The following is a 26,034-nucleotide window of genomic DNA, read 5'->3' as shown; positions in this document are numbered from 1 at the left end:
GTGACGTGAATGCCAATCCGCAATCAGATTGTTGCGGCCCGGAAGATATTCTGCAATAACAGTGATCTTCCTTTGCAGACAATAATGCCAAAAATCTTTGGCGATCTCCGCTAACAATTTGGACCTCGTGCCGCCCAACTTGTTGACATAACGAACCGCGGACACATTGTCCATGCGGAGAAGAATGCAACAATTGGCCTGAAGAGGCGTGAAACAACGAATCGCAAAGGAACCCGCCAGGAGTTCCAGACAATTGATGTGAAGAGACAACTCCTGCGGGGACCAACGACCCCCCGTTGAAATCGGACCGCACCGGGCTCCCCAGCCCCACCGACTGGCATCTGACTCTATCACTATCTCCGGAGAGGAACCGAACAGGGCTCGACCATTCCAGGCCTCCATGTGGTCCAGCCACCACTGCATCTCGCATCTCGCATCTCGCCTAGTCTGACAGAGGAATCTGATCGGAGTAGCGAAGACCCTGCTGAAGATGACGGATCTTCAGCCGTTGCAATGCCCTGTAATGCAGAGGACCGGGAAAGATCGCCTGAATTGAGGACGCTAATAGACCGACTACACGAGCTATAGATCTCAATGACACGATCCGTTTGGAGATAATCGACACCAACTCTCGTTTGATATAACGAATCTTCTGAGAGGGCAACAGAAGTTGACAGGTGAGAGAATTGACCTGGAAACCTAGAAACTCCATCACCTGTGAAGGAAGGAGGACAGATTTCTGAGGATTCACCAGAAAACCTAAGGATTGGAGAAGATCGATCGTCCAATCGAGATGCAGGATCAATTTGTGAGGACAATCCGCCATGATCAGAATGTCGTCCAGATAGACAATCATGCGGAGACCCCGCGCGCGTAAGTGTTCCACCACTGGCTTCAGAAGTTTCGTGAAGCACCACGGGGCCGACGAGAGGCCGAACGGAAGGACTTGGTATTCGAACCAGTTCCCCTGCCACTGGAACTGAAGAAAACGCCGATGAGGCTTGAAGATTGGGACTGACAGATAGGCGTCTTTGAGATCGAGACGAACCATCCAATCTCCCGCTCGGAGAAGGTCTCGCAAAAGATGGATCCCTTCCATCTTGAAATGTCGGTAAACCACTCCGCCGTTGAACTCCTTTAGATTGAGGACGAGGCGGGAACCGCCCCCTCGTTTCGGAACTAGAAACACCGAACTTACAAACCCTCTGGGATGGCGGGTAGTTTGAAGAATAGCCCCTTTCGCGAGAAGAGAGACGATCTCCGAGGAGATGATCTCCTGATCCTGAAGAGAAAAGATCAACGGGGTAGGAAGGAGAGGTTGAGGCATGGGCTGATAAAATTCTATTTTGTAGCCCTGAACAGTTTCGAGAATACAAGCATCGCTGGAGATTAGTTGCCAATTGTGTAGAAAAAACTGGAGCCTTCCCCCCAAAACCACCTCGGAAAAAGGAATCACTCTCACCTGAAGTATTGGAGTCGTGATGACCTCCTTGCTGTCCTCCGAAGCGACCCTTCCGGAATTGTCCCCTTCCCTTGCGGGAGGGATAGAAGTTTGAACGGGTGGAGAAGCCGGGATCCTGTCCACCGCCACTGTGGGACTGAAATCCTCGTTGAGAATTTTGCTGGGATCCGCGGCCGAACGAACGTCCCCTAAGACGTCCGGCCTTTGCAAAAACCGGCCGAAACGCCCGCCTCAGCGAGGCCTGGGCTTTGTCAAGGCCACTGAAAGTGGCCACGAAACTGGAAAGTTCTTTGAGGAATGGTTGACCAAATAAGAGCCCCTGGGCCAAAGGGCCGGCCTCAGAAGAGGCGAGCTCCGCTAGCCTAGGATCCAGGCGGAGAAGGATGGAGCGGCGTCTTTCGCAGGAAAGCGCACAATTGGCATTACCCAATTGACATATGGCTCTCTGAGCCCATTGAATGAGTTCATCCGGGTTAACAAGAGCCGATGATTCTTTAGCCAGAACACCCAAATCTAACATTTTTGTAAGTGGGCCCAATAAATCTAATAATTTATCCTGGCAGGAGCGCCAAGATCTATCCAAACCTTTTTTAGGGTCTCGTGCATACTTCTTCAGGTAGGTGACCATGGTAGGATCAACCTCCGGAGTGTCGGCCAAATGATCTGCCAGATCAGGACGGGGACATTCAGATCTCATACGTGCTCGGGCATCTTGAGGAAAAGGTTGGCGAATGTGGGATTGGACATAATCCGCCACCGCTGGTGAAGGTAGCCAGGAAGTGGAATGGGGATGCATTATCTCCGAAGGTTCAAATGTAAGAATGGGAGGAGTGGAAGGAGCGTCAACAAAATGTTCTTTGCGAGCCCTTTTCCGAGGAGGTGGTTCAAATTCAGACGAGGAGGAGTGTGCATCATCAGCATCAGGATCATGGTAGGAAGAAAAAGAGGTCCCAGCCGACCCTTTAGGAGAGGCCGTGTCCGAAGACAGTGTTTTAGCCAACCGCTGAAAATCAGTCTTATGAGGATTGACAGGGGACTTTGACGTACGTGACGGCAACCAACCCTGCTGTTGGGCATAAAGAGACAAATGTCGCTTCAAAGGGTTAATAGCGCGCACCAGCGCCTTATTCACGGAATGCTGCACCCCTTGATCTAGTGCTTCCACCAATTCATGCTCCAAAGAGCCAGAAGGATCCTCCTCATAATAATAACAATCCTCTTCATAATATTCTTCCATTCTGACACAAAAAGTGTAACAGTATTCAATGCCCACAATAAAATTAAATCAATAGTGGCCAAAGGCACAATGCAGGGGGAGTGAAAAAACCCCACAGCAAGCCAAAGTGCAGATAAATCTGAACACCTTAAGTAAATAAATTCAAATGTGGAGGGAGGGCTTGCTGTAAACAAAAACTAGCACTCTAGGCAATGCCTATGCATAATTATACAGCCCAAACGTTTTAAATTGCAAAAAATGGGCGTAAAAGAGGCAAATACTGAGGCTGTGGGCTCCCGGCACGAAGCGACCGCTCTGACAGGCGATAAACACCTGATTCAATCAACAAACATGGCCGCCGCGCATGCGCGGTAACGGCCGCCCAGTATTTCGAAAGACGGAGCCCTCGCAGCGCGAGCACGAGTGCTCCGAGCCCCTGTCTCCCTCTCCACAACAAACCGAGACGCGGGCGCAAGGCGCCCGGCAACGGGAGGTGAACCACACGCTCCCCGCAGCTCAAAGGACACACGCGGCGAGCGACGCGGTAAACAATGCGAAAGGCGTAACCATGGTAATACAGCAACAAGCGCTACAATGTAAAGAACTTTTGGCAGCGAAAGGCTACAGTATTAAACAGGCATTTAAATCACAAGTAAATATATTAGAAAAGGAAGCAAGCACTTAACTGGCTGCGGAGCAGCAAAGAAAGAGGATGTTGTGCTTGCCATATTGCCTTATATATACAGTGAACTCTATGGTTATACGTCATACCCTGGTGTTCATGGGTATTGTAGTTTTTTCTTATACTGTTTTATTGGCTGCTGAGCATTTCTAGTAAAGAAATGAGAAAGCATCATCGGAGCCTCCTGTCCTGACATAGAATTCAATTGGCTACGTTATTCTGTGCAAACATTTAATGCTGAAACAATTAAGGAATATACCGTAAAACAAACGAAACCACAAAGAAATCAGTTTGCAGGGTACGCTGACGGATTGCAGCGGCTTGTCAGGATTCATAACTGGCATCGCTTCTAAACTCCCGTTTGCAGAGAATAATTTAGCCAATTGACTTATCTATATAAGAAATAGCTGTTCTCACCGACAGAACCATTGTTTTGTGAATATTTATAAAGCCGTTTTAAAGATGTGAAACTTTGTGTACAGTTACAAAACAGTACAATTGGATTCATTATAATTGCAAAACTAAAAGGCAACCTTTTCACCCCGCGGGGAAATATGCCTTTCCAGTTTCCAGTGTGTTAGAGACAATACCATTTCAAGGTGGCCGCCGAACACCGGTGGTGAAAAGGTCGAAGTGCCATTACAACCAATTCTTGTCCTCCTTTCGTGGTAATGCGCCCCGCACGGTAATTTCAGAAAGAGATGGAGAAAGTATTCTCCTTACAGAAAATACAAGCAGTAGCGGGCCGAAAGCCTACTCGGTCAAAATAATAAAAAATGAAAAAGTTCAAATATCAATGAGAGACAAAACAGACTAAAATAAACTGCATCTCACCTTTGGTATAAATGGTAATTTCTAGTAACAGCAAAGCTATGCGTTTAAGAAGTCCGTGTAACGGCCTGAGCAGTCTTTTTCATATTTCTATCGCGCCCTTACGTTTCCACTCTATCATGGCCGTCCTATTCGTGGGGCCAACATGCCCGCCCAGAGAAGCTGGTGCTGCCCCAGCATGTCGCGCGACTTTTGCGTCCCCCACCGCCGCCTCGCGGGTTTCTGTTCCCGTCACAACATGGCGACTCAGGTGCAAGAGGCAGTGGCGCGAGGTGCAGCAGCAGTGGCGAGCTTAAGCTTAGACAGCGCAGGAGACGGCGCAGAGCAGGTAACTACATTCGCCAGTCCTACATAGGGTGGGGTTAATCGGCCACTTAGCCCGTTTCATTTTAGGTTGTTTTCGTGCGTACGTAGTTTCCCGGAGGAGGGGGATCACGGCACCTGCTGCGGATAAACCCCCGGAGGGAAACTACTCTCGGGACTTAGCCACACGGGCTTGCCATCATAGCACCTCCTTGTTCTGCGTCTAGTGGGAGAGGTGGGGGGCCTTGTTCCCCGGCTGCTGCGTACTACCTTATGCTATGTTGTGTAATATTTTGCCTGCCATGCTGCGATGCCTCCAGTCTGGCGGGAGGCGCAGATCCGTCAGTTGCGCAGCTTGTCCCGCCAGGCATGGCGGCGCCGTGTTCTCATCCCAGAGAGTTTACGTTCATAGGAACCGGCGCTTCCACGCCTGTTTTTCATATGGGATTATCTTGACAGCTTGTGGAGCGAGGGATGGCCTGTCATCTACGTGGTTAATGCGGCCTCTTTTCGAGCGCAACCGGCTTCTTGCCCTGGAGGCAAGTCTTTCACCCCCCCATCGAGAGCGCGCACTTTGTAGCAGCATCCACCACTGCCTCATTTTGATGATTGGTATTTAAAATGAAACTTCCAATCTGTATACATCCCGTGCACACCAGGTGGTAGCCTCCCTGTTCCAAGTTATTGGTTTAGTGAAAGATGGCCAATGATAACGGGAGGACTCTGGAGGAAGGCAGATTCTAAAATAATATTTTATTCAGAAACTGGTTACACGTATGGAAAGCTCGCCAGGAGCCATGATGTGAATGATCACCGCTGCAATAGCCTCTACTTCCAACAGAAAGGGATATGTTACAGAGCATGAAATCGCAACATTCCACAGTAGATTAGGACGGAGACAGGTCACAACGCATCTTTCTCTTAACAAAGGACACGAAAGCGATGAAGCTGTACCACACCAATGAGCCAAAACGAATACATCCAACTGCCGTGATACAATATAAACCTGAAACATTGCACAGATAAATACTATTTTCTTACTGTATTTTTGTTTAGATAAAGCATAAAAGCTGTTGAATATCAAGAAAAAAATCAAACTCCTTTTTAAGATGCCTGTCCAGCACCTTCTGAAAACATCATCAGACAACTTGCCATATAATCCTCCATTCAGCGGATGGACTGCAACCCCTTAGTTAGTAAGCGCATGTCGTTGTCCGATTGAATAACCACTTATAGCGATGTACTTTGACCTGTCTTTGCTCAAAGTTGTACACTTCAAAACTACGGGGCAGATTTACAAGGAACTGACGCATCTGCATAGAAGTGTCAGTTTCCTTGCCCCAGTGCCAAATGTCCTTGCGCCACCATGGATGCGCTGTATTTACAATACAGTGTTTCAAAGCGCAAGGATTAACAGATGCTTCCGAAATACGGACGCATTTGTTGGCAAAAAAATGACCCATTGCTGGAGTTGCTCATGAAAGTGACGCAACTTCAGCAATGTGCCACAACAGATCGGTGAGTCCCATACAAAAAGTCCTGCGTCATTCCTTACGCCTGGTCTGAGCAGGCGTAGGGATTCTGATGCAGGTAAGGCGTAGAGTGACTCAGTGAAATGTAAATCTACTGCGTCAGTTCTACATGGCTTTTTGCGTGGGAACGCCCACCCTGCATACACTATAGCTGACACAGGTATATTTTACGCAGGGATTTACAACGTGACGCATCTCCCTAGATGCGTCACGTAAATTGGGCGCATTATTAGCACCACCGTTGCGTTAAAAAAAAAAAAAGGAGGCGCAAGGAGCTTGTTAATCTGCCCCTATGTGTTCGAGTCTTACATTGTCTTACACACATTAAGTCTTGCTTTATTCCGGGGGAAGCCATAGAATTTGCTTGGCAATGCCTGCAAAAAAGGAATCAATTCAAAACAGCTCTATTTTATCTGTTAAGGATTAGTTTTAGTTTTTATTGCAATATGCAGGGAACATGTGTCAATACATTAATGTGATTCCTAGTGCCCCGGGTTGATCGTATCTTCAGCCCCAAATAATTAAGGTACAACATTTTTAAGGGCTCTCTTAAATTGTTCTCTAGAGACTGAGAGTTCAGTACCACAGAAAATAAGCTTGCTACATTGGCCTTGCCCATTCTAGATATTTTAACCCACACATTTCCAAACGGGATGTAGACTGTCTGTGCTGGCTGTTTTTCATATGTTATGCAAGTCAGTGCACAAAGAAGTCTCGCCTTTGTCAATATCCGTGCCTCCTGTAATGGAACAGTTCTTTTCTGAATGCTGTTTGTCTTTTGTGATACCAATGATGTCTTATAAGATGAGGCGTCTGTTGAACGCATGCCCATTTATTCTGGGCAGATTTGCAGCCGTTTGGTTACAATCTGTGCTACCTTAGAATTGAATGCCAGCACGACAGGCTGAACATTCTCTATTTTGGTGTTAAACTGTTATATTTTATTGGCCTACCCTGCCCATGGTTGATTTTGCTATGCACTTTCTGGCTATTAATACGAGTTTCCAGATAAATCTATCATCCATGGTTAACAAATCCTAGATAATGTTATTCTTTAATCTTTTCTAGCCAATTATTTTTTGTACACACCTTTTTTAACTTTGTTTTTCAAACTTTCTAATAGTCATTATTTTCCTTTTACTGACATACGCTTGTGGAGTTATCTTTATAGTAGACCTAATTTGAACAAACCAAAGCTAAAAGAAGCCTATAGAAGCAATACTATACCATTCCAGGAGCTAAATAAACATGATCCCAGCCCCTAACTTAGATCATCAGAAGCAAAACCATTCCTGGGTCTAAAAGTCAGAGTAGAGATAATTCAGTGGTATTCTACCAGCAATGCTTTCCATTTCAGCAACTGTGAAGGCAGCGCATCTTAGTACGACCATCGCTCCCCACAGAAAACTATTCATTCTATTCCAGTGGGGGGAGGAGTCCTCATTTGCAACTGTAACAGAAATCACAGATTGCTTACCACTGCATATACACGCTAAAAGGGGCTACCCACCCTGCAGCTCACAGCACTGTTAACTTAGCACTACTACATATGTCATTGTGGCCATTGCTCCCCACTACAAAACTGCAAACATGTGGAGTCGGCACCTTCCACCATGCTCCGAGGCATCCAGTTAATGACACAGAGTAAGCATCTGTATAACAACATCAGTACTCCTAATTCCTCAACACTCTTGCAGTGTGAACAATACTGGTATTCTAATTTTCCAACAATTACAAATCAACTGGCTGACATTTGAAAACATACCCAAACTCCTGTGGATGGAAGATACAATCTCAAATTAAACAAGCATTTGCAATGCAATAGGTCTCGCATTTATAAGAGTTTGAGCTATTGGCATTGTAAAATTACAATGCCTTTTATTTATGTTTTGGTTTTAAAACAAATAAAAGGCATTGTCATTTAAAATGTCAGTAGCATAAACTCGCATAAAAGCAGTGTGTGGCGTGCAGCAGTGTGTGGCGTGCAGCAGTGTTTCGTGTAGCAGTGTGAGGCATGCAGCACTGTGTGGCGTGCAGCGGCGTGCAGCAGTGTGCGGCGTGCAGCAGTGTGCGGCGTGCAGCGGTGTGCGGCGTGCAGCGGTGTGCGGCGTGCAGCGGTGTGCGGCGTGCAGCGGTGTGCGGCGTGCAGCAGTGTGCGGCGTGCAGCAGTGTGCGGCGTGCAGCAGTGTGCGGCGTGCAGCAGTGTGCGGCGTGCAGCAGTGTGCGGCGTGCAGCAGTGTGCGGCGTGCAGCAGTGTGCGGCGTGCAGCAGTGTGCGGCGTGCAGCAGTGTGTGGCGTGCAGCAGTGTGTGGCGTGCAGCAGTGTGTGGCGTGCAGCAGTGTGTGGCGTGCAGCAGTGTGTGGCGTGCAGCAGTGTGCGGCGTGCAGCAGTGAGTAATGCATCTGTGTGCGGCAGTGTGCGGCGTGCAGCAGTGTGCGGCGTGGTTTGTAAACAACAAGAAAAGCGGACATCAAAGGAAGGGTGGGAGGGAACGAGCATATGGGGTGTGAGTTATAACGAAAGTTAATTGTTGTAATGGGGTATGCAGGAAGTGAGGCCGAGCGCGCGCTGGCGAAAGCAGTCTGCTGCTTTCAAGTCCGATGCCAGCTTCGCTCGAGTGCCTCACATGCACTGGCCATAAACCGCATTCCTAAGGTCTTGTACCCCTTACTAAATCTCTCTGAATACGTGAGGCGGCGCACGCGCAGGAAGTAGCTGGTGGCAAATGGAATGCGAGCGGTTGTGCGCGTAACCGCCACTCGATCCGCCTGGGAAGCCTTTGGGGGCCTTTTCTGAAGCCCCTACATAAGTCTTGCGGAGCGATCGCTTACGCGATAGGCAGGCGAGACCTAAAAAATGAGTGTGCTCTTCAATGGCATAGGATTACACATAAAAGATATTGTTGCTTCTAGTGCTTAATTTTAACTTGAGGGCACTTTCACTTTAAATGCACAGCTTCGTAAGAGTTTGTAAGTCAAGAAAAGGTGCAGAAATCAGCAACATAGTCTTAAACTTCTTCAGAGCAAAAGTAAACTACAGAAGTAATCCCTTTTCCATGACAGGCTTGACATTCTCAAGGGAAAAGCTGGACCACTTAAACTCACAATCTCTTCCTATCAGAAATACAGTTCTGACAGTAAAGATCCTTTAATTTAAAAAGCCACTTGTCAAATGGGAATGTATTTGTCGATGCTTTTTATCTACTTCTTGTCCCTAATCTGCTTTGGTACTCCCCGGTCATGTTAAGTGTGAGTGCAGTGCTTGGAATTGTTCAGTGTAGCAGCTCCCTGGGAAAGACTGAAGTAGACAGATGAAAGGTACTTGATGTACCCTGTTACTAAATAACCTACTTTAGCGTGTACTGCTCTGTCTTGTACTTTCTATTAGGTACTACTAAAGAACTCTGGGGGTTTGCCCTCATTGTTGTGGGAAAGAAACATGCCTGCTGGTGGTCTGTCACAGTTTATTTCAGATACTACATGTGTATTTTTACGATTGAATGGGCAACCTATAGCGACTGAGTGTATGTTTATGGTATTTCTGATACCTAATTCACCTCTAAGCGTACATGCCTGTTGTATAGTGGTACATTTGAACGGGACTGCTTTGTACAGGAAAACCACTATTGCATGCTACCCTGTGCAAAAATACCCAGAAGGATGAGTTGCACTAGGCCAGCTGAGAAGCCATACATGTATTATCTTGGTTTCCTTACCCAATACCGGTTTGCAGCTTTCTGGTATAGGATCTGGTGTCGACATAGGTTCTCATATTGAGTATGAAGTCAGACACCAAACGGTTAAATAATTCATTTTGAGTGAATAGTCTGCTCTCTCTAGTTTGTGGGGTGGTGTTGCTGTGAGGAATGTTGCAGGCATTTGTGTTGTATGATATGGTCAGCATTTAAGCGGAGTGCAACTATTTGTTTTCAACTCTGATAATTGGTGAGGTTTCAGTGCTTATTGGTACTCATTGTTCAGAGTATGCAAGAGACACATTTGTCATCATGTTCCGCCGAAGAGATAGTAAGTGATCAATTAATGGTCAACAGTACTGTACCCAAAGTGATGGGTAAACTATGGCTTAAAAAAGTACCAATTTAAATGATGAGTTAGAGGAAGTATGAGGGTGGACCCTTCAGTGTCTCTTGTAGGTGACGAGAGCAAGAGAGTTGAAGGTTCAAGTATTCTAGCAAAGAAAAACAAATACAAGGAATTGAAGGGCATTCTCTTAATCCAGCATGTTACCAACCTCAGGTACTCACTTACTATATGTTCACTTGGGCCCTAAACACACACTCATTCATATAGGCTGGTAGATACAGCTGGGGTCAATTTATTGTGCTAATACCTGTAGTATGATTTTTATCTAATTATTTCCTACCAAACCTCTTGATCCAATGTATTTTCCTCTGGTCAATGGACCTTTTAGTTAACTAAATAGATGAAAAATTACATATAATAAACCTTTATTAAATGACCACAGACTCTGGAGAGTTTAAAATGTTTATCTAGTAAATTCATGTGAGCTAACAACCAAAATGCAGTTAGAACACAGTCTTTGTCAAGGGGAGGAAGAGAAAGTAATTCAATCAGAGTAATCGTTAAACAAAGTTCTTACGATGACAGAACCTGAGTAAGGAGGAAAAAGAGAGAACAGTACATTGACATACTACACAGGTTTATATTTACCTAGTTTGGTGTGGAAACCAACCCCATGGCCACGGAATTGAAAGGGTCCGCTGGGACAGATCAGGTGACAAAGGCTCAGGGCATGATTCAGGACAGAATAAATGACCTCTTCTAGATACGACGCCTGCGCTGCACCCCTCTCTGACACTATGTGCCTCCTCGGTTCTTCCGCGATGTTCTTCTATTAATTGGCTCAAAAATTCTAAGTCTGGATTTGGATCTTCTTCAGTTTTTTTCTTAATTTTTGGACAGCATCTCGTTCTCTCAGCATTCTCTGTCTCTCTGTGATAACTAATCTAACTAAACTATCACCTCTATTATACCTTTCTAATGAGATGTGCCACCCCTAAATGTTTCAAATTTATGAAACTCCTAACTCTGATTAGACAAGAAAAGAGGAGATGATCATCACACCATGCTAAGTTTAATACTTTTCTTTAAGCTCATTGTTCTATGTTCCCTCCTCTTAATTTACTTTCCCATCCTTTATTTTCCACCTGTATTCACAAGTTAATCAATACAATGTATGCAATTGTATTTAAAATCCTTTCTGTTCTCAGGACATCATGCTAGTTCCCAGGGTATGTTACTGTTTTCTTTTGGATGACATTCAAAGCTTTGCATCTCGGTTCCTGGGTCGTAACAACTGCGCATGTGAAATGGTCACATGGTGCACAAGCTTCAGTCCGACACGGAGGCCCAAATACAAACTAATATAGAGGTCAAAGAAAGAGAATATTAGAATCAAAAAGAAATGGTTTCACTGTATACCACCTATCCCTACTCTAATCCCATTTACTTATAATAATATTTCGCATTAGCATTTTAGTAAATTTACATGGTTTAGTTTCAACAAAGCATGAGCATTATCATGTGGGTTTCAAGCGGCCATTTTAAGAGCAACTGCGGAGCTGCAAAGATTTCCCTCCAAGCGATAGTACGTCATACTACGTAGATGCAGTAGACGCATGCGCAATGCAGATTCCTGCGTTTAGCAGCCATTTTAGAGACACACGGGTTACTTGTTAGTAATACACATAGACAAGCTTCCCATAGATTCAAATGTATGAATTTCTGGTGCAGATTAGTACTTACAAACACAATTATTACAGAGTTATGAGTTATTTGAGGGAATTGCTTCGGAGCAAGTCTCCTTTTATACGAGTCCTTGCTCCATCAATCTGTGTAAACGAGTGAAGTGAGATCAGGTAGGCTTTATTGCTGAAGTAAGTCAGAAAACAAGCCGCATATTTAAAGCTGTGTGCCGTAAATATGAGGGCTGAGGAATCTGGTGAAGATTTGCAGAGGCAGTGATAGACCAGAAGTCCGAATGATTGAGATGTTGATTGAAGAAGTAGAGAAAGCAGTGCTGGCTGTTGATGATACTGTTGATAGCTGTGAAGACCAAACTAACACAAGTGGGGTAATCATGATTATGATGGACTTTGGGTCTAAGCTCACACGGAAAGCTCAATTTGAGAGAGGCAACTAAGATCCAGGTTTAAGGAATGTTTTGTGGATGTCTGTGTAGATCTTGAAGCTGAAAACTAGTTCAAGAAGAGGAAGATTGAATGGAGAAGCTGTACCACTAAAGTGACTAGTTACTAGAGTGACCACATTAGACAAATTTAAGTAAGTGTTCAAAGGAAGGTTAGGATGCCTGAAAGCATTGTATTCTTGTACTTCAAAAAGTAAAGAATATTCCAATAAGCACACGGGAAGAGGTAAGGAAGGAATTAATTGTGTAGAAAAACTATTACATCTTTTCAGCCTTGTGAATGGGTAAGTGATATGGTTGGAGCATGAAAATCTGCTAGTATCAGGTTAGGCCTAGGCTTAAGAAAGGGACAGATGTCTCAAGTAAAATGGTTTCTTCATTACTGGATGTAGTTACCTTCACTACTCTTGATTTATCATGGACTTAACAACCAAGTCAGCGGTATCCTTAGTTAAAACAGTTTACTATGTTCATCACACTAGAATGCATGTTAGGCTTTTGCAGGATGCTGTATGACTTGATGTTGGTGGCATCTGCATTACAGAGTTTAATGTACCAATTAGAGTTGTAGATTGAATTTGAAAGTTGTACTTTGTGTGTCATTTTTTCCAAGGTTAGTTAATTGTGGGGAAAGGGTCTCTAGAGATATGATGTTAGGGTAAGGTTGTACAGATAATGGAGAAAACGTTTTTAACCCATAAATTGGATAAACGTAAATTCACGGTAAAATTGTGAATTACATGGGTCACAGAATCCGTTGAAGTGGAAGGAAGCCAAAGGAATCTTTAGTGGAAGCAGTTTTGAGTACACAACAATCCAAGGACAAGTACCAACTATATCATTTCTTACACTAATTGGATTATACTTTTAATGAATTGAAAACGTGGCTGACTAGAAAAAGAAATATGTATGCTGACATGATTGCTAAATGGGTTTGACTTAAAAAAAAAAAAATAATAATTGAGAACATATGCTAGCCAGATGGGGCTAGGAACTGGGTTTACCCAGGCAACCCGCATCATATTTCTCACATTACGACATCTAAAAGTAATTATTTGAGCTATAAGGTAATTAAAAAGAAGACTGCTGGTGTTTTAGGGATGAAACAAATCCCGTGAGAGATACATATTGTTGTGCAAGTGGATCATAAGGACCAATGAATAATCAAAGGAGTACTAAAGGTTAAAGGACTGAACACAATTTCTATGCATATTTGCAAATAGATCTCAACTCTTAACAGCGTATCTTGAAAGCTGGGTACATATGGGGAATAAAGCACAAGATGGCAAAGTGCTACCCAAGATTAGCCAATGAGACTATTGAAGAAAATGAAGTGGAAGAAGAGAATGTGTTTATGGTGGCGTGGACTAGGGCGTCATTGTGAAAGTGAAATGGATGTAGGACTTCTGTGAAGGCAAGTAGTTGGTGAAATGAGGATGGCCTTGACGGAAGAATGATAATAACTAGTTCTTGGTGTAGGTTAAGCATGGACAAAAAGTGATGCATTACAGGAAAGAGAGCAATACCTCTACCACCTGTAAAAGATAAAATACTTGAGGAAGTACACAAGATCTCTCGGACATTATACGAATAAAGGTAAGAATTAGAGAAAACTGTATTGACCTGTCACAGACATATATATTTCATGAAAAGTGAGAGCATGTCAGGAATGAAACACTGCTCCCAATATCTCTGTAGATACTTTCCTCATAGCCCTTTATTTCCCCAGATCCCCTTCCCCAATGCTTGTGAATCCTCCACGAAAGGACCATTACATTAGCAGCTCTAGCTCCTCCAGTAGCTTGCCTTAGATAATGCGGCACAGTGGTTCTTAACAGTCTGACTTCTGTGGATCCCCATTTAATCACTACGGGAACCCCCACAATCAGTACTGGAAGCAAGGGGCCCCAGCCTAAGCATTTTCACAAAACAATACACTAAAAATTCTGAAACAAGCATTCATCAAACAAATAATAAAAAAGTTATCTTTTTAATGAGAAGACTAGGGCTTTTCTAAGTTAAACTGAGGGCACTCATCTTTCATACTATATTCTGTTTGCTGCACTGCTCCCACAGATCAATCTGAGAAAACTAACTTAATTTTTAGCCTCCAGTTTAAAATTCCTTCACATTTACATAATATCTTGACCTGTTAATGTTAACATTTTGCTTCTTTATGTACAATGTATTTATCTGTTAATATTTAATTTTCTAAGTGTACCCCTTCAGTAGGTTATGTGGACCCCTGGCAGTCCCCCGACCACAGGTTAAAAACCACTGATCTAGCAGAATCCTTGAAGGTTCTGCCATGACTCCTAGGGTAGCTGTTAACCTTCAGTCCAGTAAATTAGGGCTGCAATGTCACTCTTAAATCGACTTGCTGGACAGAGTAACGGCTGCTGTTTTCCCTCTGTAAGGTTTGCCAAACACTGGTGGGGTCCTTCTTAACAGTTACATAGGTCTTGTTTGTGGTGTCCCCAGCACTCTTGGTGTTTTCTTGTTGACACTTGTCACATTGAAAGAGGTGCACTGGTAAAGACTCGGGAAGTAGACACACTGTTTATTTCAGGAATAAGTTACAAGCATGGGAAGTCCATCAGGAACTACTGATTGATAGCTCAGCCTCCGGGTGTAGCCAGTGCTTCCAACTGACTGGGTTAGAGCACAGTGTAGACCATAAACTTCCAATTCAGACTGGGAGGAATACAGACCATTACAGTTGTAAATCAGAGCAGTGTTGCTGGGAAAAGGTGGTAAATAGGAGCTTGTGTTTGAAAACTATTCAGTAACATCCTGTAGTGCACAGGTGACCGGAGTCGTGGGAAAAACAGTAGCCTGTCATGTGCCTCGTGTGCAGTTTTCACAAGGCTGATCACCCTGTAACAGCGTGACTCACCACTCCACTGGGTGAGGGTACCTTGTATAGATAGTGACCACTTTATTTTAACAACCCCTTTCAATAGCCAATTCCACTAGGAAAACAGTACATTAGACCCGATGTACCTGCTGTTAAACGAAAACACCATGAATTCACAATATTTGATTGGTTAACATTAACCTGGGCAAGCAGAACTAATTCAGTAGAGTAACAACTACTGTCGCCCACAGGCATCCCTAGGGCGTTGTTCACTGTCCAGAAGTGCACTCCTATTTGAGTCTTGACCTGGCCTGATTTTATTGTCCTTTTTCTAACTAATGACACATTAGCTTCATTAGGCCTTCCTAATAAAGCAGCCTCTTGGAAAAGTAAAATACGCAAATGGTCGCTAGTTACCCTGGAGGCTTTGACCCCGAATTGGTGGGAAATAATCCCATATTAGATACCTGCCCTCAGACGGCCAATAAACAAATATACTCTTCGATAAGTGCGGCATTGAACACTCTGGCCCCCATGAAGACAGGGAATAACACAGCAGAATCCAACGGCCAAATGGTTTAATCTAGAACTTTTGAATCCAAAGAGGGACTGTTAAGGATTTGAAAGCATTTGAAGAAAAGGCTATAAGTTGGAGGACAAAGCCACCTGTTGGTTCAGTTTTAATCTTTATTCGTCAGGGGTGTGGAATTTATTAAAATATCTACATGTCCATGGTGCAGGTTGCTTCATAAATCTACTTGTCCTGTAACAAAATCCACTTGTCCCTTTAGTGCCATGTAATGCGGCGACAAATAATGGCAGCAATCTAATTATATATGAGCTCTGAAATATCCTCTCTGATTATGCCAGGGCTCCTTCCATAGTGGGGTTTGAATACTAGCAATTCCCTTATGTTACCACGTTTTAGCAGAGCTACATATTGGGGCTGAAGGTAGTGGTAGGCAACAGTTCCAGGGTTGGAATGCCCATTTGAGTCTGTGCATACCTACTAACCTGCATGTTTTAAGGGTTTTCACTAACTCTTCTCTAATCCTTTTCCCATACTGAGAAAGTTTGGACATTTACTCCTGACAATGGCAAACACAAAACTTCTTCCAGGGTTGGGATAATATTTCTTGGCCTACTTGTGTACAGTCTTGTGAATTCACAAAAGTAGTATATCTGTACTTAATACAAGGACATGGGTGCACTTTTGAGACTTTATTTAATAATTGGGCCCCTAATCAGGTCTGGCGTTAACCACAACCTTTTGTGTTTATTAAGATTCTGTCTGTCTCTCACTCGATTAGCTAGCTTCACTGTGAGTGACAGCATTCTGTTCTTTCACAAGGAGCATATCAGCACACAGTCGTTTTGTTCAGTGCCAGGAACGACTGTAGCAATGTGTGCTGAGACCATAAGAATTTCTGATTTTGCCAATGTTTGTTATAATGGTGAGTGGCCCCCAACTCCCACACCAATAAGGTTTTACAAAAACCATGCCAAAACAAGTCGCGCATTAACAAAACCAAAAGGCTGACCAACAATTTCAGGCCTACTGGCTTTACCAATGCTTGTTTATTTGTGTTTACCCTAATCTTAATAAAACTGGTTACACTGATTTTCCATTATATATATTTTTGGGAAATACTAGCATACATCAACACATTTTACTAAATGATGTTGCAAAGAAATGGTACTAAAAATGTTACAGTAATTTAGCGAAATGTATTTGCATTTTTAGTGAACATTTTATTTTGAAAGCAAAGAATTATCAATCTTTCTTTCAAGCTTCTTCAAATATTTGCATCTAATCAGAGCATTCTGGGAGTAGTATACTTAGCCTCACATTGCTAAACATTGAAAACGTGTGTATACGTTTTTATCCTGGAACATCCGTTAGTAGTGCAGTCCGAGCTTACAACATTTACTTAAAGCGCTCACCCTAATAATAAAGGCCTTGCATTAATGAACCATATATACAAGTTTGAACAGCATTAACACATGGACATAAATATTACCGTAACTGCAGTCAATGCTTTTCCCTGATCTATAATGTGGTACTGTAAACTGGGTTTGAGCTGTAGGGGGTTGGGCCGTCTTGTCCCAAGGACAAAATACACATGAAAACTTGTTGCCCTTGACCCCAAAAAATATTTCCTGGGCGTCGGGCTATAGGAATTCCACATCCCTGCTTCGTCTATCAAAAGATAGTAATAAAAGTACAGTCCTATTAAGATAAAATATATTTTTGTAAATAGGTGCAATCAAATTGGTAAAATCATTTCTTTTCTTGTATTAAAAACCATAACAACCTAATTCATATTAGTACATCACCAATGAATCAAAACATTAAAATTATTCACAGAAAATCTAATACTAGTATTCTGAGGTCTCATAGAATCATGTCATTTTCTTTCTGCTAGATACTCAAGGTTTTTCTCATATTGATTGCTTTCAAAATAAACAGGGCAACACTATAACAAGTCAAGGGGTCACCCAATGTCACCAAAAATGTAATCGCTACTTTGTGACCTGATGTTATGGGTGACAAACAATGGCTTCAAATAAAAACATCTAAGATTCTTATAGAAATTGCAGAATAGCATAAAATGCTTTGTACTCTGCTTACTTTTATTGTCACATGGACAGAACATCTCTTCAGGGGGATGAGACCGCTTTGCAGGAAAAGCTACAAGGTAATGGGCAATGCCACATCTTAATCTTATTAACATAATAAGATGATGGGCATAGGTCACGTATGACAGGTAATTATTGGTACTTGCCTCTATGCTATTTAATATATACTGAGCAACAATAGGTTTGTCCTTTTCAGCCTTAGATCTCTGATGCAAGTTGTAACAAGCATTTACAATGCAATGGTCTCGGCATTGGTAAAGTTAGAGCTATTGGCATTGCTCATGGCATTATTTTTGTTTATGTTTTTGTTTTTAAAACATTTAAAGAAACGGCATTGTTATTTACAATGTCAATAGCTTAATCACTCTCAAATGCGAGACCTATTGCATTTGCACCCACACACAGAGCCACCTACACACACATTGATTAAGCTATTGACATTGTAAGCAACAATGCAGTTTCACTACATGTTTTAAAAACAAAAACATAAACAAGAAAAATGTCATGAGCAATGCCAATAGCTAACTTTAACAATGCCGAGACCGTTGCATTGTAAATGCTTGTTCTTTTTTTGGTTCGGTGATCTGAGGAGGAGAGCGCTATACTTCTCGTAGGACCCCGGGCATCAACCATTATTCTCTCAATCCAAATATACCTTCCAATACCCATCAAATACCCTCTCTGTGCCACTCTCACCTACACTGCCACAGTGCTCCTTCAGTCCCTGTCTCACCTACTACTCACCCCCACCGCCAGGCTTCGGTAACGCATTCCAGTCCCTGCTCATTCATTTACTTTCCCATCCCCGTGCACGCCCTTGTGCTAGCGCCAAAACCGGTCTACGTGCCCTTCAAGGAGCCTGGGAGCTGCCCTCTTTCTCTGCTACTCCAAGGTCGCCCTTTAAGTTAAAATACACTTCCTCTCGCGTGGACTTGTAAACAATTGTCTTTTATCTAGCTTCTCCCTGCATGTATGCTTGTATGTATATATATGTGTGTGTATATATTGTTTTTTACTCTCCCATACTTCACACTTCTCTCTGTCTCTCGCTCTGTATGTGTGTGTCTCCCTTTCTCTCCGTTGGCTTCACGGCGCTGGAGATCTTGACAGTGGGGAAGGTTTGCAGGGTGGCTCCCAAGGGTCGCTAGTATCCTTTGCTAAAGCCACTTTACTTTGCAGCGCTCCAACGTCAAGCTTATTGTTGTCGCAAGTTGGCGCTTTACTAAACAAACAGATTGAGTTCATAAACTGACACACCCTCGCTCTCCCCTGCGAACTGGGTGTGTTCATGGGCCCATACTATATGCTGCTAGACGTTTTATTGTGTGTTTCTCCATGTCAGTCTGGGGAAATCGAATTAACTAAAATATTTTTAATAATGCGGTACACATTGAGAAAAAACTATCTTTTAACTCTAATTTGAATCCCAATGGCGTAAAATAACACCTAATTTTCAGAAGCGGATTTCCAGCCCCTGCCACCCCCAGGACCCCACCTCGATGGATTGCATCCCAGTGATTTGTGAAAGTAACGCGGATGTCTGCGCTGGGGGTAGAGCGCGTTCTTGCAGTGGGCACCTCGCCTCGTGGACGCTGTTTCCAGCAGGCTGAAATAATTAACCGCTCCTTGGCTTTAGAGAATGAAAGTGTAGCAAATCCACGTGTCCCTCCTGCACCCTGCACCCCTCCCCCCATCTGCCCAGGAACGGTCATAAAATGTTTATTTCACGGCTCGAGTTCTACTTGTGTTTTTAAAGGTGCACGATGTGTCCACTTGATCTGACATGCGTTGACTGACGGACACGCATGCAGCGGGCACTGCTCGCAGCCTGGAGATGTGGTGCCCTCGTGTTCGGAGCTGTGAACTGCTGTCGAGTTCCCCAAACTCAGCCCCCGCTGCCCACAAGTTGAGGGAAGCTTAACACGTTTAAGATCCAGCTCTTCGCGTAATACATGCAAACAAAGCGGCCCGCGGGGAAGTGAAATTGATTTTATTTATGCTTTTTGCGTGGTCTTTATTGCTATTAAAGTCTAAACTCTTGAAATCTGGGGTGATGAAAGGCGGCTTGTCGGCCTACGTCAAAGCAGCAACTCCGTGCACGCATGAGCGGCTTCACAAAGAAAACAGAGGGGCTGTCCGGGGTTAACAATAGAACCACAGCCTCCCCGATTGATGGGAGGGAGGTGGGGGGGGGCTCTTGCACTATTTACGAGGACTTTCTTGGGGGAGGGAGCGGGTCACCGACAGTTCGTTTTACCACCACAGGTTATTAATCCATTTTTTTTGCCCAGGCTTCTTTCAAAAGTGCCTTTCCCCGCACCTGCTATGGCACGTAGTATCGGAGTTACGGTACTCTTCTGAAGGGCCAGTACTACTACTGCAGTCCATAAGGGATGCATTCGACACCTGGTTGCATCAGGAATCGCTTCTAGGCGCTTCTCCGCGGAACAAGCGTTTTTCTTTTTAACTACATTGCATAGTTACTAATTTTACATTCTGAATCCTCCGATGTTGGCAGTTGTATAATTGGGACAGAGGGAGGCAAAAACACACTTCCTGGCGCTCTTCGCAGGTATGTAGCGCTATAGCATTTAAGGCTCGCAGCACTTCGAAAAGGGAGGCCTATTGAAACAGCACGCCTGTATTATAGCGCCCACTTACACTGGCTCTTGCTAACCCTGTTCTCTTCAAATTGACCAAGATAGAGGCACACTAAAATCCGGAGTAGAGGGCAAATCGAAAGGGAAGCTTTACCAACACTAAATATAGTTTCTTTCCATTTCCTAACTGCATCAGTGCTGGAAACATATCTCAGTGGGTTAATGCCCTCGCTACAGCTGTTTCTATGCAACTTTAGTGGCCCGTTACTTCTAACAGTCTTGGTATTACTTTTCTGGTGTACCCAGGGCCCGCAGGTCCAAACTGGGTGCTCTTCGCCCTCTGAGGCAACAGAAACTACTCAGTGAAAAACAGCATCCAAGTGCAGTAATTCAGATTATATCTGTATTTGCGCCGACTAACACAAAAACAGTTTGTACATTTACGACGCTAGCCCCCATGAAAAGGTTGCTATACATAGCCTGAGCCTTTTGTAAGAAAGTTTGTATAGTTTCGGTTTTGTTTTTACAAAATGAGAAAAGAGGAGTTTGCCAGCTGTCCCCTCATGAAAGTTTAGAACAGACTTTAGGGTGCAAGGATGTGGGCTGGGGCGAGGGAAGGGTCAAGAGGTGTTGGCACGGTGTCCCCCACCCCTCCCGACACTACAACACAGCACGAATGCACAGAAGTGTCTGTCTGAGGAGTGACTGCGAACCGCTGCCTCAGACCTGCCGGCCAACAAGTATGAACTGGGCTGCTGCTGCCCTAGAAAATGGCGACCGTTGTGTCGTACTCGGAAGGAACAGCAAACAAGCGCGCCCTTCTTTGCATAGATACGGTGTCACACACAGATCACAGCAGCGTGTGCATTAGCCCCCTGAGCTATCCATTCCGTTGGGAGAAACGTTCTCTTCTGAAAAGACTGACTGCTCGGCACTGAAGATGGTGTCCATCGGTGAATAGCGATTTTTTTTTTTGAGTGAGGGGGTGTCGGTTGGGGGGGGGGGTTGGCAGGATGGAAGGCAGCATGCAACTTGAATTTGCAAGCTAGCTAAACTGCTGAATGGCGGGATTAGTGGAGGAGAAAACTGCATGAAAACAAGAATAGTTTCATTGTGTCCAGTCTTTACTACAGGGCGGGGGCGTGTTACAGGCAGAGCTCTCTCTAATCGCTGCCTCGGTGACGTAGCGCTCGCGCTCTGCTCACTATCCCTTCTGGCCCCCTGCAGAGTCCGCGGCGCGCGCTTTCCGAGCACTACCAGGTGCCTATAGTTCCCGATTGAGACTTCAGACATAACAAAGTAGTCTCCTTTAAAGAAATTCCCCAAAAGACCGGGGAAGGGTGTTAAATCGCCGAGGTCATATATGGTTCATGATGATGGCGAGAGAAAAAACAAGGCGGAGCAAAAGGCACACCACCGCCTTTCTCCGAGGCAGAGCAGAAATGCCTCGGAGAAAGGCAGCGGCATTTTCGGATTCGGGGGCGTGTTTGTCTTTTCTCTCCTCCTGCCATTGGCTGGAGGAGAGAATGAGACTTCTTGCAAAAAACACGCCCCCCGATCCGAAAAGGACGGGGCCTGATCGGAATGACTGACCTCTTCTCCAATGGCTGGCCAGCATTCAAGAGGCCAGCCAATGGAGAACAGGGGAGAAGAGGGGCGGGTTCAAGCCCCTCTTCTCCAAGTCATTAAATCTCGCAAGCGAGACTGCGCAAGCGCAGCCTTCGCTAGCCGAGACCTAAAAAGGTGTTTCTAATCTCTTTCTTTGTGTATAACAGAGTTTTAGATATTTCTGACTGTACTGTTAGCTTATATACGTTTTCTAGGGCGGAATTAATATATGACAACTGTGGTATTTTAAGTGCATCGTGCAGTTTAAGACAATCTAAAATAATTTCTTTAGTAAAAGCAGTTGCTTCCCTTTTCCATACTGAGTCCCAAAATACCAATTGTTGTACCAGTAGTAGATCTTCTATAAACTGAAGACCCACCTCATGATGTGCAATGGTGTTTGAAGCTGTTGGCGGTAAATAAAGCAAGCGTTTCAGGAACAGGTTTCTTGTATTTTCAGGTGGTCCTTGTTGTTTGTGTGGCCCCATAGCCCTGCCCCATAAAGGGCTGTACTTGCACCTTCGGCTTTATATAAAGCTACCATCACATGAATCGGCCGGTTCCCCAGTTTGGAAGAAAATTAAAAAATTCCCTGGGTTGCCCTGCTCATTTTGGCTCTGATATTTATGACGTGTTGGGACCAAGAGCCGTTATCCATAAAAAGAATACCTAGATAGCAAAAAGAAGTAACAGTCTTAATAGGGCTTTTTTCCCAATAAAAAAGGTTTTGGAGGGTTTAGTCCCACAGATCCTGGTATATGTTTTAGACTTGTTTATAACCATTTTCTTCTGTGTCATAAAAGTAGAGAATGCGCCAATCAATCTCTGTAGGCCTATCGTGGTTCTTGCTAGCAATACGGCATCGTCCGCTTATAATAAGTCAGGTATCGGACGACCTGCCACCATGGGGGCGTCTGCCTGTACTGTCTGTAGATGTTTGTCTATTCCATTAATGAATAGGGAAAATAGGATTGGTGCAAGAACGCAGCCTTGTCTAATCCCCCGCCCCACTCTAAATTTGGGTGTACATTTTCCCTGGTGGCCAAAACGGACCTGGCTAGATAACTTCTCATACAGCTGTGAGAGAAACAACAAGCGCCCTAGGTGCTCCCATTGAAATTAAGGTTGTCCAGAGCAAATTATGGTCTACCAAGTCAAAAGCACTGCTTAAATCGCAAAGCAAAGATATATGGAGCCTCCCTTTGCCCTGGTATATTTGCTGATGAGCAGCGCTAAATTTGTACATTGCTCGATAGTCCCTATTCGCTTTCTGAACCCATATTGCACTGGTGTTAAAACTGAGTGTTCAGTTGCCCTTTCCTCTAGTCTTATCAGTAAGACCCTACACATCACTTTCATAGATGTATCAAGGAGTGAGATTGGTCTATAGTTTTTTGGGTCCTCTTTATCCCCCTTTTTAGGTCTCGCCTACGCAGTGCGCATGCGCTACTTAGGAGACCTTTAGCCGTCGTGCAGCTCTTTTTCGAAGCACATTCTCGTGCTTGTGGCGGCATACGCCTTGCGGGAGTGCGCAGCGGCGCGCCACAAGCACGAGTATGTGCTTTGAAAAAGAGCAGACTGCTCTCCCCAGTGCGCGTGCACCACTCGCGGGTGCACCCCTCGCGCCTATCTCCCGCTGCAGCCTGCATGCCTTTTTAAACTTTCAGCATAAGGCGCGCGCTTGTTTTACTGCTAATTCTTCATTTGATCCTTTTTTTTTTTTTCAGCAAGTCACTCTTTTTGCGGTCTGTTCTTAATCGACGATATTGACCTACATATGTGCAGTGTTTCACTTTTAACTCAAAAGTATCTAATTTGCAACTCTTGTTTAAATGTGTTATTGCTTGTCTATTTTTGAGTCGGTTTTTTTTGGGTCACGTTTTGGCCTTTCACCCCTCACATCTGGAGGACAACTGGTGTATTATTTACACTTCCTGCTACCAATTGTCGTTTGATAGCTGAAATTGTTTATTCTTGACCCACTTGCTGACATGAGAGTATCTTGAAATTGTACTATGCTGTTATTGGATGATTTCCACTCGCTTTTATTTGCATCTTGAACCTGGTAAATTAGTGTCTAATAGTTATAGATATTTGTATTTAACCATCACACCGATAGTTATTTTTTTCACGTGAATATGTATTTAGGTGTCTACATATGTGGTAAAAACATCCAGTATTAGAGGCCAGTTTTAACTGGTAGACGTGTTTTTAGCTGGACTGCAAAACTTCATTTAAACAAGCATTTGCAATGCAATAGGTCTCGCAGTTGTGAAAGTCTGAGCTAATGGAATTGTAAATGACAATGCCTTTTATTTACGTGTTGGTTTTCAAAACATAAATAAAAGGGATTGTCATTTACAATGCCAATAGCTTAAACTCTCGCAAATGCGAGACCTATTGCATTGCAAATGCTTGTTAAATATGGGTATGATGGTGGATTCTCCCCATGTCTCCGGGATTCTATCAGTGGCAGCTATGTTGAAGACCCTAGTTAGGATGGGTCCCCATAAAGTAGGTGCTGATTTAAACACATCTACTGGGACACAGTCCGGCCAGGTGTCCCGACCCCCGCATTTGCATGGTTTGTCTGGTTAACTTCCTCATTTGTAATATCCATGGGGAGGTTTCTTCCCTCACTTATCAGACCATCCTGTATCGTCCTCTGCTCCATATTACTATTACAAATTTCAGAAAAACTGCTAACCCGTTTGTCCGCGGAGACAAAAGAACAAAAATCTGGGATATTATCACTCTTCAGAAATGAAGCGTTAACTGCATCCCCAAAAAGTGTATTATTTTTACTTTTTGCAGCAATGGTCACATTTTGCCTCTTCCCATGCCTCTTCTTTTAATATCTTTTTCTGGGCAGATACGGCTGTTTTATATTCCCGACGCAGGGTTTGGATAGTAGATAATTCTCTTGGTGATTTAGACTGGGCCTGCTTCATACCCCTTAGGGCTTTAGTGCAGGCTCCGTCAAACCACCCCTTGCTTTTACTGCCTGGTGGTCTGGAGGTTTTTGTGAGAATTGCCTTAATCGATTTTGTAATGGTACAGAAATTCTCGACCAATAACAATGAGGTAATTTCTTCCTGTAGACAATATGTGATTTCCCTTTGATTGGAGACCACTATTTTCCTCATTGTTAAACCATGTTTAACACCTGACCATTTAATTCTAATCCTATTTGTCCCAGCCAAGTTTATATGGTGTGCTGTGTCATGAACATCATTCTTTTTGCCCCAGAAAAAAAGGATAATTTTAACAAATTATGGTCACTAAATGGAGAAAGAACTACATTAAGATTACCACAGACCGGCATCGGAAACCGATACCAATACATTATCGATAGTAGATTGTGCATCCCTTCCTATAAATGTTGGATATAAACACCCATTAGGGCTACTGCCCCCTTGAGGAGTTGAACGTCCTATTTTGCAATCATCTGATTGAGTGCTTCCCCATAATTCCTCACCGATATTTAAGTGACTACAGGACATCAAGTTAGGACCTCCACATGCCTGTAAATTAAAATCTCCAGGCCAAAATATAACGTACTCTGTGTTGACTAGGGACAAGAAAGTTTCCAAGCCCTGATCAAGGGCTGCTACCAAGTTACCTCTTGAGGAGTCGAAGACATTATTATAAAAATGTACAATTATTGAGTCCTTCGCATCCTTTTTGCTGAACCACACCAGTTGTGCGTGGGGACCCACTGTTGCAACCTTTTTGATATTGACTGATAAGCGACAAGAATTTGTAAGCCCCCCTTTGCTCGTCCAGCTTGTGATCTAATAGCTGCTAAAAAATGAGGAGTACCCTTCAATGTGAACCGGGTTGACACACCAGGTCTCTTGTAAACATATGATATCATATTCAGAGATAAAAGTAACCCAATCAACTATTGGTACCTTGCCTGCCAGCCCGTTCACGTTCCAGGTAGTAAATTCATAGCCTTTATTATAGAATATCTCTACATGGTTTGTTGATGGTACCATTATATGATCATTAAAATGATCGTTGGTAGTTAAGCCATTTGTTTCTGAAGCCGGCCCTTTGGAAAAGGAGTCCTGCACAGTCAGTATAAGTATATTGGTCGTCCTGGTATGAT

At 43.8% G+C, this 26,034-nt stretch overlaps 1 protein-coding gene across 1 annotated transcript in view; it reads left to right on the top strand.

Moving 5' to 3' along the window:
- The first annotated feature begins 4,378 nt into the window (after positions 1-4,378).
- TXLNG (taxilin gamma) overlaps positions 4,379-26,034 on the top strand; it is a 172,324-nt gene continuing 150,668 nt past the window's right edge. The window contains exon 1 of the mRNA XM_085622676.1: positions 4,379-4,519. Coding sequence (XP_085478802.1) covers positions 4,430-4,519 — 90 coding nt within the window. The 5' untranslated portion in view covers positions 4,379-4,429. The remainder of the gene's footprint in view (positions 4,520-26,034) is intronic.

The sequence above is a fragment of the Triturus cristatus genome, chromosome 8 (genome assembly GCF_964204655.1).
Source record: "Triturus cristatus chromosome 8, aTriCri1.1, whole genome shotgun sequence".
Lineage (NCBI taxonomy): Eukaryota > Metazoa > Chordata > Amphibia > Caudata > Salamandridae > Triturus > Triturus cristatus.
The sequence above is the reverse complement of the archived record's forward strand: the minus strand, read 5'-3'. Positions and strand labels throughout refer to the sequence as shown.